The sequence below is a fragment of the Mytilus edulis genome, chromosome 11 (assembly GCF_963676685.1).
Source record: "Mytilus edulis chromosome 11, xbMytEdul2.2, whole genome shotgun sequence".
NCBI classification, from domain to species: domain Eukaryota; kingdom Metazoa; phylum Mollusca; class Bivalvia; order Mytilida; family Mytilidae; genus Mytilus; species Mytilus edulis.
Window position 1 is genome coordinate 61,473,983 of NC_092354.1, and position 17,209 is coordinate 61,491,191.

The window sequence follows — 17,209 nt, forward strand, 5'->3', positions numbered from 1 at the left end:
TCCTGCTTATAATGAATGATTGACTAAATGTGCATTATTTTGGTGTTCAATAAGTATTATCTCACTCATATGATTATGCAATGTTATATTTACATTTGCTGACATTTATGACCAAAAAGATGATTACAACATCCCAATGTGAAATATCCATTTCTAGGTAGCAACATTCCTGCAGTATCAGCCAAGCATATGAAGTATACATCTTCTAGTTGCAACGATATTACAGTGCATTTCATATCATGCATTATTTGATAGAGGCTTGAAGTATAAAAGTCTGGGTACTGACGACGTTGTTCATCATCTTAATAATGTGTTAAAGCATTCTTTTATTAGTCTTTATGCATATTATTTAACGGTTTTTGATAATATCCATTTGACGTGTCTTCTGTTTTAATAGGAGCGATACAATCTTCATAGCTAACGATATATTTGTTGAAAAAATAACTACGTTCTATATTACACATCTTACATGTGACATTGAACTTTCATACACTCATTTTTTCCAAACAGAGTAAAAACAAAGAGATAAGAAACAGTGGTTCCATTAACTGTAATGACGTTCTTAATACTACTGCTAAAATACTGAAATAATTTTCGGGCAATGAATGATAGACATTTGTGGTAACAACCTTGCAAATTAATGAGAAAAAGAACAGAAGAAATGTAATAATAATGATTCTTAATTATCTGATAATCAAATACTAGGCTTTAAAGAAAAGGATAGAATCAGCAAAGATATATTTTCTTTAAAATCAATTGTATATAAATGTCAGACACAGAAATATAAAGTGTTTGCAGCATTCATATAAATACGGAAGGTCTCTGATACTGGGTGCGGTAAACTACTCTGGCCTTTATTTATACTGTCTGGGGGTCTGGACAGGTTTATTTTTATATTCAAATCCAGCACAATCATCCAAACAAGATGGTTATTGTCTATGTTTAATGATAGTAGAATGTATTTTAAAACGACATATTCTGTGAATGTACATCAACTTGTGGAATATCCCATAGTTTCAGCCTCATATTATTTGATATTTATGCAGATAACATAATTCATTATCATAACTCAAGAAAGGCGTACAAATTCATCTAATAGTTCAATAAAAATTATTCAATGTTGGAACTTATTGTTCGTAAACAAAATTAAAGCTGATATTGTTCATGTTGTTATATACAATGGATGCATAAAATAATGCAAATGTTATACTTTTGCTTTAGTTTCATGTTGCATTTCTCTAAATATTGACAATGCATGTTCCCATAGGAACTCCTTTTACGGCTAAAACTGTACCTATTTTACTATGACGTTTTGAACAAAATCATATCCTAGAATAGAAAGTTCATACGCACTATTTTTTTTTTCAAAAGTCAAAATATAGGGCTGTGTGGCATATTTTCAACTTTTATATGCCCCGAACTTCTAAGAGTTTAAATTAACACTAAATGTTTTAACTAACCCTACCTCGACTGTAGAACTACCTTAGATTTCAATATAAACAATATTCACGTGTATATTTTCTGCTTACTTTCCCAAGTTATGTCGCTATTCGATGCAACCTACATATTAGAACTGGGAACCAGTATGTAAACAAAATTCATTTTCTATAAAATTGAGAAAGGAGATGGGGAATGTGTCAAAGCGACAAAAACCCGACTATAGAGCAGAAAACAGGCGAAGGCCATCAATGGGTCTTCAATGTAGCGAGAAACTCCCGCACCCAGAGGCGTCCTTCAGGTGGCCCCTTAAAAATATGTATACTAGTACAGTTATAATGGACGGCATACTAAACTCCGAATTATACACAAGAAACTAAAATTAAAAATCATACAAGATAACAAAGCTAGAGGCTCCTGATTTCGGAAAGCCGCAAAATTGCGGCGGGATTAACATGTTTATGAGATCTAAACCCACCCCTATACCTCAAGCCAATGTATAAAAGTAAACGCATAACTCTACGCACATTAAAATTCAGTTCAAGAGAAGTCCGAGTCCGATGTCAGAAGATGTAACAAAAGAAAATAAATAAAATGACAATAATACATAAATAACCACAGACTACTTGCAGTTAACTGACATGCCAGATCCAGACCTCAATTAAACTGATTGAAAGATTATGTCTTCATAACATGAATATCAGGCACAATCCCTCCCGTTAGGGGTTTAGTATCATACTATCATAAGATTTATGAGAAGAATATAACCCGTGTCATGCCAATAACTGTTTTTTTTTTAAATAGATGTGTTTAGTTCCGATGCAAAGATCCTATAACTGAATCAATATCAAAGCCAAAATATGCAATCTTTAATGACCTGACAAGAGTATTTCCCTTCTTAATCAGTCTGTTTAAAGGTTTTGTAAGCTTTTGAGGTGAATACTGACACATTTTTGTGCTTTGTAAATTATATTACCATAAAAGATTGGATGTAAAATACCTGAACGTATAAGATGTCTGCATGTTGAGTTATATTTACGAATTATTTCCTTATACCGATGATAAAATTTAGTAAATGTTTTGACTAGTTTGTGATATCGAAAACCCTGGTGTAATAATTTTTCAGTAATACATGAATTTCTCTTGTCTAAATCTAATACGTTGTTACATACACGAGCGAATCGTACAAGTTGAAATATATAAACACCATCACATGGTGACAAGGGAACGTCACCATCTACAAATGGATAATTAACGATAGGAAATGACAAGAGTGCACACACTGAAATGTCTCGCCTTCTTTACTAATCATTGATATTATGTTGATAGTCCTAAATATAAAGCTCTATTACAACTGTCACATAAACTTAACATACACCAAAATAACTAATCATTGACCAATGAACCATGAAATTGAGGTCAAGGTTAGATGAACCATTTCAGGAAGACATGTACAGCTAACAATTCTTCCATACATAAAATATAGTTGACTTACTGCTTATAGTTTAAAAAAACACGACCAAAACATTAAAACTTAAACACTGAGAAATTATGAACCGTAAAATGAGGTCAAGGTCAAATAAAACCTGCACGACTAATATATAGATCATAAACTAATTCCGTACACCAAGTATAGTTAACCTATTGCATATAGTATTAGAAAAAAAGACCAAAACTCAAAATTTAACTTTGACTACTGAACTATGAAAATGAGGTCAAATTCAGATGACACCTGCCGGTTGGGCATGTACACCTTACAGTCCTTCCATACACCGAATATACAAGACATCTTGCTTATTGTATCTGAGATATGGACTTAACCAACAAAACTTAACCTTGTTCACTGATCCATGAAATAAGGTCGAAGTCAAGTGAAAACTGTCTGACGGGCACAAGGACCTTGCAAGGTACGCACATACCAAATATAGTGATCCTATAACTTATATTAAGAGAGACTTTAACATTACAAAAATTCTAAACTTTTTTTCAAGTAGTCACTGAACCATGAAAATGAGGCCAAGGACATTGGACATGTGAATGATGGAAACTGCGCAACATGACGCATCTATATACAATGTATGAAGCATCCAGGTTTACAACCTTCTAAAATATAAAGCTTAAGAAGTAAGCAAACACCACCGCCGCCGACTTAGCCGCCGCCACCGTCGGATCACTATCCCTATGTCGAGTTTTCTGCAACAAATGTTACAGGCTAAACAAAAAATCATCTCTTTTATCATGAATTTTTGTATTAAGCTTCCCGTTAATGATATAGATATCAAGATCGAGAAAAGGGCAGTGGTCATTGTTAATATTAGCTGTATTCAAAGTAAGTTCAACAGGATAAATTTCTTTAGTATACATACTGAAGTCGTCATTTTTTAGAGCCAATTTATCATCCAAATATCTAAAAGTATTGTTAAATTTTTGTATAAAATGTTGTTTCGATGGGTCTTTGCTATTTTTTCTCCATAAATTGTAACTCATAACAATACATAACCAGGTCCGCAATAAGTGGGGCACAGTTAGTCCCCATTGGAATTCCAAAAACTTGACGATATACGGAATCTCCAAAGCGTACAAAAATGTTATCAAGTGAAAATGCAAGTGCATAATTTTTATATAGTATTAAAGCATGTCCAATTGACATAATGCTTTTGTTTATTGCTACTAAAAAATAGCCTAATAAACTCATCATAGATACCAGGATAACAGTTTTATATTTATGCCAGACGCGCGTTTCGTCTTCAAAAGACTCATCAGTGACGCTCAAATAAAAAAATGTTAATAGGGCCAACTAAGTACGAAGTTGAAGAGCATTGAGGACCAAACATTCCTAAAAGTTTTGCCAAATACAGCTAAGGTAATCCATTCCTGAGGTAGGAAAAAACAAAGTTTTTCCAAAATTTCAAAGTTTTGTTAACAGTTAATTTATAAATATGAACATAGCAATGATAACTCAAGTCAACACAGAAGTGCTAACTACTAAAAGAGTTTGAACATATGTACTCGCATTTTGACTTTTAAAATGTCCAGTTAATTAGAGATGTGATTTTTTTCTTAATAAGAATATGAGGCAAAGTGGTATACAGGGTATAGGAATCTATGAATATTCTAAATCTCCCTAAAAGAGTCTTGATTTGTGAAACAGCTGTCTTTACAAAGTGCAACCTTCAGAGATATAAGTTAAAAACTGCATTTTCCCCAAAAGCTATATTTTTAGCCATGGTTGCCATGTTGATTGGCAAGCAGGGTCATCGGACACATTTTTTTTTAAACTAGATACCCTAATGCTGATTGTCACCAAGTTTGGTTCAATTTGTCTTAGTTGTTTCAGAAGACTTTTGTAAAAGATAACAAATTTTTACGAAAAATTGTTAAATTTGTCTTTAAAGGGTAATAACTCCTTGTGCCATCAATTGACTATTTTGGTCATTTGACTTCTTTGTAGATGTAACTTTGCTGAACATTACTGCTGTTTGCAGTTTATCTAGATCTTTAATAATATTCAAGATAATAACCAGATACTGCAAAAGTTCCTTAAATAATACCTTTGCAGGGACATCAACCCAACAACATCTTGTCTGATTGCCCTGACATTTCCAGGACATATGAATCTGGACCAGATAAACATATAACCCCAATTTCAGATTTGCTCTAAATGCTTAAGTTTCAGTTCGGAGAAAGAGCAAAAAACTACATTTTACCTCTATTTTAAGCCATGTCGGCCATCTTGATTGGCAAGCGGGGTCAACAGACACATTTTCAAAACACGATACGCTAGTGATGATTGTAGCTAAGTTTGGTTTAATTTGGCCTAGTTGTTTCAGAGGAGAAGAATTCTTGTAAAAGTTAACGACGAGGACGACGACGGACGACGACAAAGACGACGACAGACGACAATGAAGACGACGATTGTCGATGGACAACCAACGAAGGACGCTAAATGATATGAGATTTGTTCATTTGGCCCTTTGGGAAAGGTGATCTCATAAGTAAATACATTTATCTTCTCCCACGCTATATATTATCGAATATGGGTTAAACAGGAACTTGTTTTTAGAATTTTGATACTTGCATTTTGATGTCTTCCTGTGACCTCATTTTATAGTTTTCTATTTTCTATAATGATCAAACAGGACATAACATGTTAAAAGCATAATATATCCAATTTCTGTTCTTTCATCAAATGTGTTTTATTTTTTATGTTGAATGTTATTACAAGGTGTAAAACAAACCGGCTATATTAAAAAACAAAACAATAATTAATAAATATAAGAAGATATGGTATGATTGCCAATAAAACAACTCTCAATCAAAGTCACAATTTGTAAAAGTAAACAATTATAGGTCAATTTACGAACTTCTGACTTAAATAAAAATTATTTCAAATGCATTAATTATGTCTGACATAATTGTTATTTATTCCCACTCTTTTCCATATATACCAACCAAATTACTATTCACTTAAACAATTAACTTTATCTTTGAATAATCTTTGAAAAATCAATGGTGTCCCGAAGACACTTCAGTTTTTGTTTAACCTTTGATAAGATACAGAACTCGTTTTCGGATTTGTGGTTATTTTAGGTTATGTCGCTGACCTTTCACCGTTCACTCAAGAGTTTGACGAAAAATAAATCTGATCTGATTTTCAAGGAAAACATCATTAATTAACTTTCTTGAGATATCTCCTTGAAGTTGTTAATATAATTTTCCCTACAGTAGTCTTTTTATACACAAATCGAAGAGAAATTTATAATAAGAGTGTAAGCAACATTTTTTTATGTCAGATGCTCCATTTATGGATTCTCACTCATTTGGTGCTATAACGAATCAGTGTGAAAGCCGGGGAACTTTTAATTCAGAGAAAAAGTCCATAATTTAATTTCTTGATTTTTCACGTAGCAATTATAATCAATTAGGTAACTATGATAATCATTGACTTTTGAGCTGATGATACACACAGGGACTAACTATCCACCAGCAGTGCCCTATACCCCTTTCTTATAAAGGAAATATAACTCCACATTATTAATGTCATGCTAACGTTGAGTCAGAACCTCGTATAAATGAAAGGGATGTTCCCCTTTAGTATAATATTTATCAGATGTGGAATGATTGCAAATGGGACAACTAACCGTCAAAGTTAGAATAATGCAAATATGAGAATTTATAGGCAACCGCGCAGCCTTCAACAATGAGGAAAAATCCTTCCCGGATCGTTAAAATGTTTTCTTAATCTACTTTCTTTTTTTTCAAATTGTATTTATATTATAACAATTTTTTTTTTAGTTACAACATAAAAAGTATTAAACAATCAACAGACACTTATAAATTAGTACACATGGCGTGAGTTACATTTAAATAAGCCTATCGAATCAAATCAATTTACAAATTTTATCAATTACCGAGTCCAAGATTGTTTTTTTTTCAATCTGTATGGATAATTCAAATTATCGGATTTTCGTCTTAATTGTTTCACATTTTGTTATCTCGGGTATTAAATACCACAAAGTTGCCCTTATTTGTACAATAATTTGGTGGATAATATTCTCATTAACAATCATATCACAACTTTTTATTTTCAACACCATCTTATTAAATCTAAACTTATCGTAGATACCAGAATTGAAATTTTGAATTTGCTCTAGTCGCGAGTTTCATCTACATTAGACCCACTAGTGACGCTCGAATCTGAGAAACAGTTCAAGAAATAATCAAGTGGAACATTAACTATTTTTCAAAATATCTGACTTTTCTAAAATAGGCTATATCGATCTAAATACAAACATGACAGATGTATTTTAATTATAAAGAATGATGGCACCTTTAGTTTTAGATCAAAACAGACAAACAACACAAAAAATATATGTCAAAATCCAAAATTCAAAATCCAAACAGAGGAAACCAAGAATTTCAACAGGATAAGTAAACGGGACATTATTTACAAATAAATACCATACTAGGTAGTATCGATTTTCACTATACAAGTTTGTTAAGCCAAGCATTTGTATGCCTAACATACTATGCTGTTGTTTAAGTGTATTTATATTAAGTCAATGCTAAGTTAGAAGAGTTGCAATTGTTCAAGTTTATTTATATCCTTCACGTATGTATATCGTTTTTATTAAAGTTGTTTTGTAAAAAGTTTGATGGCGCGGCTACGAAATTTTCTTCCGACGTTCTTAATTGATTCCAACAGTTCAGTAAAAATGTTTGGTGATTTGTTTTCGATATCATCGCGTACTTGTTGTCGTAAAGATTTATCATCAATATGTCCTTGTCGAGTATAACACCTAGAGAATCCTTTCTTTATTTCGTTTTGTTTTTCTTTGGTTTCGTAATTGGCTTTTTCTAAATCGGAAAGCACCAAGAGTCGTGTATGTTCTGCTTGTTGTAGCTGCTGACTAAGGCAAATTTCACTTTTGTGAAGTTCTGCGATTTTCAAAGTAAATTGTCGTTTCGTTTCCTCGCCCATCTCTCCTTCGCTGATCTCCTTTTGTTGCTGAAGTCGTACCATTTTCATCCGTATAGTCTTCTTTTCCTCCTCGGAATGATCTTTTTCGAATTGCATTTTTGTCATAGTATCTTCTAGTTTAGATTTTTCACCTGTCAGAGCAAGCATATGGCTCAGGGACAATTCCATCTCTTTGTGTTGCATACTTTGTGTTACTATTTCTTCTGCAGCAGCATACATCTCATTAGTATAACAATTTCCGCCATTTTCTGCAACCATGTCGTCGATTTTTGTTATAAGGTCATCCACTTTTCTCCCTTTCTCAGATTCATTTGCAAGGTTATCAACACAAATATATCTATTCTCACATCTGCGTACAATGTCTTTTAGTGCAGATGGAGCTGTTTTAAGAAATTCTTCAATAGACTTTTTTTCTTGTTTCAAACTATCTTCACGAGTAAAGACTATCATCATATATCTGATGACGTCATAGCCAAAATGCTGTATAAAATGTTCGACTGTATCCTGTTCCTCTTTAGTATACCGTCCGATTGCAATGACAAGAAGAACAGCGTGAGGACCAGGTGACGTCATACCAACACATTTGCTAATCTCATTCGTGATTTCATTATTGAAATGTTTTGTATCAAATAATCCTGGTGTGTCAACGACTAAAATAAGTCTATTTCCGCGATAACATTCTCCCCGGCAACAGTTGACAGTCACTGATGATCCCGATACCATTGCTATAAACTTGTTTCCTCCTAGAATTGTATTACCAGTGGCACTCTTTCCGCTTCCGGTGCGACCTAATAACACTATTCTTACTTCTCTGTCGCCTTTAACATAATCTGCTTCTATGTCATTCTGACTCATGGATTGGCTCGCTAAAAGTAAAACAAAAAAAGTTATAACATATATGCAGACAAAAACATTGTTAAAGGGAAAACAATAAAGACAAAAATTTTAAGCAGACGAAAAGTATTAGAAAAAGAATGTCATCACATTGTATAATATACTATAAAAAAATATAACAGGATATATCATTAACTTTTTTTTATTAAAATAAAATATTGACGCATTTTACATACTATTTATTTAATTTTAATGTAGCAACTGTTTTTAATTCATTTATTGAATGGATGAATACATTAAATATAAAAAAAATATATATAAAAACATTTCAGGCCATTTATTAAATGTATGAATACATTAAATTTAAAACAAATATAAAAACAGACCACCATCAGACACGATTGTCTAAAGATTATGATGATGCATGCTGCTCTTAATTTGACAATATTACTATGTAGCAGGGTAGTAATGCCCTTGAACGTCAGACGGCGTCACATTGGTTAAAATGTTACCGTCATTCGTCACAATATACTTATCGTGATTTATCAGAGGTCTCATATAGTTATCGGAACGGTAATTTTTGGAAAAAATGTACGTGATTCGTCAAAATCAGTCGATGTTCTTATCGTCTAAAAGAAAGTGTATATTTTATTGTCATACACCAAAAATTATCGTTAACGTCATTTGGTAAGTATTTTTACTGTCATGAAGGTACCCCCATTACGACCCTCATATATATATCGATTATAATTACTTGTATACTATAGTTTACCTCTGACACAAGGGAATACAAAAAAAGCAAAAACTAATCAAACAAACGGAAATACCAGTTTGGACTGTTTCGGTTATTCTATACTTCTTTACAACTGATGATTGAAAAAAAATATGCATCACATGACTCAGTTATATGAAGATCATCTCTTTTACTTATAAATGTAATAAAATGGAAAATGGAAATGGGGAATTTGTCAAAGCGACAATAACCCGACCATAGAGCAGACAACAGCCGAAGGCCACCAATGGGTCTTCAATGTAGCGAGAAACTCCCGCACCCGGAGGCGTCCCTCAGCTGTCCCTTAAAAAGTATGTATACTAGTTCAGTGATAATGGACGTCATACCTCCCCCTATACCGCTAACCAATGTAGAAAAAACGTACAACAATACGCACATTAAACCTCACTTAAAGAGCAATCCGAGTCCGATGGCAGAATATGAAACAAAAGAAAATAAACAAAATGACAATAAAACATAAATAACAAAAGACTACTAGCAGTAACTGATATGCCAACTCCAGACCTGAATTAAACTGATTGAAAGATTATGTCTTCATCATATGAATATCAGGCACAATCCCTCGTGTTAGGGGTTAAGTATTATATATTAAAATTTGATAATTAAAACAGGTAATAAATTACCACCCAACAACAGAAAACAATCCGTTTCACTGATCTTCTACTAGTTTCTTATTAACTTCCGTACTATTATTTTGAGTCTATCGACATTTGATTAACATTATATCGAATGAAAACTTTGTTCCATCCGGGTAAGTATTTTCATCAATCATTTTTTAAAGCCTTATTAGAGGAGTATTTACAAAAGGAGCTATGAGGGTTATGTCAATGTGGTTCCAATCCTTACATATAGAAAACTAACAAAAAAGACACTTCAAGGACAATAACTGATGTCAATCAGTTTATAACAGATTTCTACAGAATATGCCAAGCTCTTACTCACCGAAGACAAATCTATGGATATCGAAATATTATTAACACGAAATAATAAAATAAATTAGCAAAAATGGAAAAAGATATAACCGAAGCCAAAAAAAAAACCTTACCTAGATTTCTGAATAGGGATAAAGGCGTATAAATGTCTTATGCATAGTAAAGGGTAGTCGTCTGTAAAAAGTAAAGAAACAACTAACCTGTCGCATAGCCACGAGGTAGGTTTTGTACTTGACGATAGTATGGTTTCTTCCCTGGTGTCCTGGATTTTCGAAGTGAATCGGTTTTTGAGATTTCACACATTTCACACACTGTTGATACAGAATTGAGAAAGGTACAGTCACTGCAAGTCCAATCTGAAAACATTAGAAATTCAGTTCTGTAAAGGTTTTACTACAATTATGAAAATAATTAAATATTATCAATGATACATGTAAATGAGCTCAAGGTAATATTTATCCTACCAGACAGACATGAACACCTAACAATCATACTATATACAAAATACAGATGACTTTTTGATTGAAGGATCTTAGAAACAGACAAAACCACACAAACTTTACATAGACTATTGAAACAAGAAAATGAGACCAAGAGTAGATTAAACCTGCCTGCATTTATGGTTTTATTCTCGTTTTGGTTTTGCATTCCTAGTGCAGCTGGGACTAATAAGAGGAGCGATCCGGACGCTAGATGTCTTTTTTTCATTTGAATTAACCTAGTATAACGATTTAACATACTGTTATAACTATCGCCGCAAAAACTTTATGTGGTTGTCTCTTTGTAAGATTTATGTATGTATGTTTGATATTTTGAGTCAGCTGTGCTGCATGTCTGAGATGTATGTTAAATAGATGTTGCCTTCTGGCTCCCAATTTTTGTCTCATAAACCAATTGATGCCTTCGGAATATGCATGTACCAAGTCAGTAATATGACATTTGTTTTCCATTCGTTATGTCGGTTGACATAGTCTAATACTATATACTGTTACTATCTGAGAAATGGACAAAACCAAAAACTTAATATTAGGCCAATGATCCATGAAAAAGTAATTAAGACCAGAGGGAACTTGTTAGTTGTCCGTATCTAACTTCAAATCTGTCTTGGTACGAAATATAATCAACCTATTATTGCTTTAAGCATCTGAGAAACAAACTTGAATACAAAATTTTTCCCTAGATGACTGATTCGGGAATTGAGCTCGAGGTCATGTGAGGCCGATCGGCAGGATATGTAAATCTTCCAAGTATCCAATTTATCCAGAAAAGTTATCTAAATACTCCTTGACTATGAGTATTACAAATGACAATCTGTTATCAATCAGTCGCTGAACTACAGAAAGGAGTTCAAGGACATTGGACTTATGACAGTAGGGAACTACCATGACATAATATACTTTAATATGAAAATTAGAAGATTTAGTATGATTGTCAATTCAATAATTACCCAAGACGAACCAACGCATATAGTTATTAATTTCTAAGTATAGCAAAGGGTAACAGAATTCTAGTGACCTGTAATTATGTTTACCGTTTTCTGCATCTTAACTTGAGTTTATAAATCTTTTCTCTGACAGATTATCGATCCCATCAGAAATTAATGCTATAAAAAGTAGCACAAGATACCAGAGTGAAATAAAAAAAACACGACTTTAAAGCAAAGAATCTACCAACAACAAAAAAAAGTCCACAAACAAATAAAAACAATTAATAATAATAATAATAATAATAATAATAATAATAATAATAATAATAATAATAATAATAATAATAATAATAATAATAATAATAATAATAATAATAATAATAATAATAATAATAAATACTGATTATAATATTTGATTACATAAATGTGATGAACATACCATTTTCAGTTACAGGATCTGCCCATGTGTCTTTCAATTCAGATCTCCCCGAATTTGGATATTTAAGTTCGGAACTCGCACCATAGTGGTCCATGCTTTTATACTCAGGATATGTTAATACAGCATTATGATATCTAAGACCACAAACAGAACACATATCATCAGTTTCTTTATTTAACAAAGTACAAGCCGAACATTCCCACTCAGACATATTGTAGTGTCTATCTCATTACAAAAAGGTATGTGACAATGGCAGTCTTAAAGAATATATTAAATCAATTAGTAATGCATTACGCATTTATACACTTAACGCTTACTAGAATAGTAATTGGGAATTTTTCTTCTATTCATAGTACAGATTAGTAATACAATTTCCTCATTAGAAGTTTCAATATCAGAAAAGATTTACTTGTATATATTTATATATGAACAGTATGCAATGTCCATCTACTGACCTCATTATTCCAAATAAAAGACGTTTTATTTCATGAATATATCTCAATAGTTCTAATTTTCTGTCAGCGAATATTTTTAATTAATTTTCTGTGCTAATTTCACATTTTTGGAGCGGTGTAAGGAAAATATTTCTCCTCACTAGTGAAATGTTCACTGCAAATGATTGGTTTAAATTTAATTATAACGTTACATTTTCTTGATATCTCCTTGATTTCCCTACTGTGAGGTCATGAAAAAGGCGTCCATGCCTGATAATGTCAGTTTAAAAGAACACAGCTTCCTGCAAATGTTTGAAAAGGAGAGACAACAATCAATAGGGAAACAGATTCCATCAACTCTTAACAGTTTAATTTCAATTTTTAAAGCTAGGCAAGTTTAGCACTTTTTTAAATATTAAAATTAACCTGTGGTGAGATGTATCATATCTCACTTGTGAATCTATATTTTACATGAAGGCCAATCAGATAGCAATCCTTCTTAGAGACAAAATGAAGTACAAATAGTTTTCTATAAAAGTAAAAAAAAACTGCTCTTAAACGTCACCAATCTTCACTATAATGAAAATAAATAATCTATATTCTTTGGTGTATAATATTGCAAAGCAATATTAATCAGTATGTGAAGTGAACTACATAGATATATTAAAACATCTTTGCTCATTGTTGAAGGCCGTACGGTCAATTACGGTTTATTATTATTATTATTATTATTATTATTATTATTATTATTATTATTATTATTATTATTATTATTATTATTATTATTATTTTTATTATTATTATTATTAATATTATTATTATTATTATTATTATTATTATTATTATTATTATTATTATTATTATTATTATTATTATTATTATTATTATTATTATTATTATTATTATTATTATTATTAATTATAATTATTATCATTATTATTATTATTATTATTATTAATTAATTAAAATTTATAGATAGTTACGGTTTTCCCAATATACCCAACTGACGGAATTACTTCTTTGAAAAAACCAATGTCATCATATATAATATCCATAACGTTGTGTTTTGAATAGGTTTTTGTTTAACATGTTACAAGATACAGATAGCTTTTTTTCAGTTTCGCTGTTTTTCTTGTTTATCTTACAAACATATCTAATTCATGTGCATGCCTTAAAATAAAACTGAAACCGTTGGTTCGATCATATCTTAATTTTCACAGAAAAATCATAAATTGATCTCTTAAAAATATTTCCTTAACGTGATCTAATTCTCATAAAATCATCTGAACTCCAAGGAAAGATTAAAACGGAAAGTCCTTTGACAAATGTTTATATTAAGAGCACAGATACATCAACATTAATGAAAAACAACTCTCATTATATTCTTGAATTGGTACAGGGGTAGAAAATAGTGATTAAACTGGTTTTATAGCTAGCTAAATCTATCAAATGTATGACAGTCTAATACATGAATAAAAACAATAAGGTACTAAGTAGTACATAGTGAAGTTATGGTTTTAATATTACAATAATCTTAGAACACAAATGTGAGTGGACTTTTCAATCAAAATTCGTGGTCGAAGGTATTAAAGCACTTGTTCGTGGTTATTAAATGTTTTTAATAATTTCATTTTAAAACAGCGTGTGAAATCAATTAAAGAGTCTTTATTTACTAGATTTAAGATAAATAAGTTGGATTGATCATTAGGAACCAATTTCCGCACTTAAGAAAATGTATATTTGTCCGTTTAAATACTTCCTTAACACTGTCTAAGTAAACTTGTATCGACCCTCTGGCCAATATAACTGTCCATAATTTTTTTTTTGTTTGCGTACCATCTAGACAATTCTATCTTCTGGTTCATTTCAAGACATTTGCCTGTATTTTCACGTCTTCATAGAAAGACATATGTTTAACAACTATTCTGAATAGTGTTTGAAGGAATAGTTTTGCTCTTAACGCATAAAGTATTTGTATATCAATACAACTAAAGGACAATGAAAGTGTGATCTAATTTTTTTTGTATCTGAATTTTGTTTGGTACTTGTTTTACAGGTTCATTTGTTAATTTCCTTTAGACATTTCAAAATTTTTCTGAAAATATTCTAAACCTTATGCCTCCTAAGAGTAATAATAATTGTAACCCAGATTTTTCTCTATTGTGACAAATCATGTTTTGCTATCGCCATTTTTTTCTACAAAATGATTGCTGGGCATGGGTTCATTTACGCTAAATTATGAAAGAAAAAAAAATTCGTTTGTCCGAAGCACCTTTCTTGATTTACTTTTATCATGATTAAAACATGTTTATTAATGCCGTTGGTTGTTTGTCCGATGCACCTGTCTTGGTTCACTTTTAACATAATAACTGTTCATTTGGATTGCTGTTTTGATTGAGGTTTTCTTTTATTAATGTAATAGCTGTGTTGCTTTAAATTTTATAAACAAAAAACACTTTAGTTTTTGCGTGTGTCTGAATCGCTTTTCTGTGTTTACTTTTCCTATTAATACACCAGAATAGATATCTTTATTGATTCATGTATGATTGATGTGTTGACTTAGGCCGTGTTCACATTGACCTAAACTCGGTGTTGTGTTAGTGTAACTCACATATAAACTAAACATAATTACGTTTCCATTGATAAAACTCAATGTTTACATATAGTTTAAATCATGTTTTGTCTACATACAGTCGATAGTCGATGTAGGCCTTATGTAGGTTAAATGTTCACAAAACTAGGCATTCAGAACTTCCATTTCCCCATGTATATTTTAAAAAGAAACGATTTTTATATTATGTTCTATACCGAAATATTTGTCTTAACTTGATATATCTATTTGTTATAAAAACACGTTACGTAGCCTTATTAACCCCTTATCAAGACTCATCCATCATCATTGCCGAACACATAATTCATTTGAAAAGTTCTTCCCAAATCGACTGGACGTTCACACTGATAGAAATATTTGCCAATGGTCTTTACTCAAACAACGATTTACTCATAAATGCATTACTGAAAAAGGGTGAGGTTAATTGTTTGTTTGTGTAGTATCTCAGATCTGTGAAAATACAATTAGAAATGAAAAAAAAAATATTACACCCACCCTTTCCAAATACTCCTTGGAGAAAAAATACCATTTGAAACAAAAAGAAAAGATAGAAATGTAGTGATCCTTAACATCGCAATTCTTTTTCTTCGTCTGTAAGCACGCTGATGCAGCCTACGTCTTTAATGCGTAATCGAGCCCAGCCCAGTAGTCAGAACTTTTTGTGCTGACATGAATTATCATTGATATGGTTATATTTATAAATTAGCTGTTTACCAAATTTAGAATTTTTGAAATACTAAGGCTTTTCTACCTCAGGCATAGATTATCTTAGCTGGATTTGGCAAAACTTTTAGGAATTTTGGTCCTCAATGCTATTCAACTTCGTACTTTATTTGACCTTTTTAACGTTTTTGGATTCGAGCGTCACTGATGAGTCTTTTGTAGACGACACGCGCGTCTGGCGTATATACAAAATTTAGTCCTGGCATCTATGATGAGTTTATTTACAACCACTGGGTCGATGCTACTGCTGGTGGAGATTTATTTCCCCGAGGATATCACCAGCCCAATAGTCAACACTTTTTGTGATGACATGAATTATCATTGATATGGTTATATTTATAAATTAACTGTTTACCAAATTTAGAATTTTTGAATTACTAAGGCTTTTCTACCTCAGGCCTTTTTAACTTTTTTTGATTCGAGCGTCACTGATGAGTCTTTTGTAGACGAAACGCACGTCTGGCGTATATGCAAAATTTAGTCCTGGTATCTATGATGATAATTTACAACCACTGGGTCGATGCCATTGCTGGTGGAGATTTATTTCCCCGAAGGCATCACCAGCCCAGTAGTCAGCACTTTTTGTGCTGACATGAATTATCATTGATATGGTTATATTTATAAATTAACTGTTTACCAAATTTAGAATTTTTGAATTACTAAGGCTTTTCTACCTCAGGCCTTTTTAACTTTTTTTGATTCGAGCGTCACTGATGAGTCTTTTGTAGACGAAACGCGCGTCTGGCGTATATGCAAAATTTAGTCCTGGTATCTATGATGAGTTAATTTACAACCACTGGGTCGATGCCATTGCTGGTGGAGATTTATTTCCCCGAAGGCATCACCAGCCCAGTAGTCAGCACTTTTTGTGCTGACATGAATTATCATTGATATGGTTATATTTATAAATTAACTGTTTACCAAAGGAGTAGGTGCAGTAAGACCCCCTTTTGGCCCCAAAATATAGCAGTTTTACGAAATTGTTAAAATGTAAACTTTTAGTTATTTATTGTACAGTAGAATGCTTCTGCTACATAAATATGGGCTGTTTTTGACAATACAATGCACATATATCAGGTACTAGCACCATTAAGTCATG

The 17,209-nt window shown here is 31.8% G+C and overlaps 1 protein-coding gene across 1 annotated transcript; it reads right to left on the minus strand.

Annotated features, from left to right (window-relative positions):
* Positions 1-6,684: 6,684 nt before the first annotated feature.
* On the minus strand, positions 6,685-12,613 carry LOC139496008 (GTPase IMAP family member 4-like). The gene is made up of 3 exons (XM_071284446.1): positions 12,343-12,613; positions 10,678-10,833; positions 6,685-8,784 (listed from the first exon to the last, which is right to left on the minus strand). Exons 1-3 carry the CDS (start codon positions 12,551-12,553, stop codon positions 7,568-7,570), a joined length of 1,584 nt encoding a protein of 527 aa, XP_071140547.1. The 5' UTR covers positions 12,554-12,613; the 3' UTR covers positions 6,685-7,567.
* Between the last annotated feature and the right edge of the window lie 4,596 nt (positions 12,614-17,209).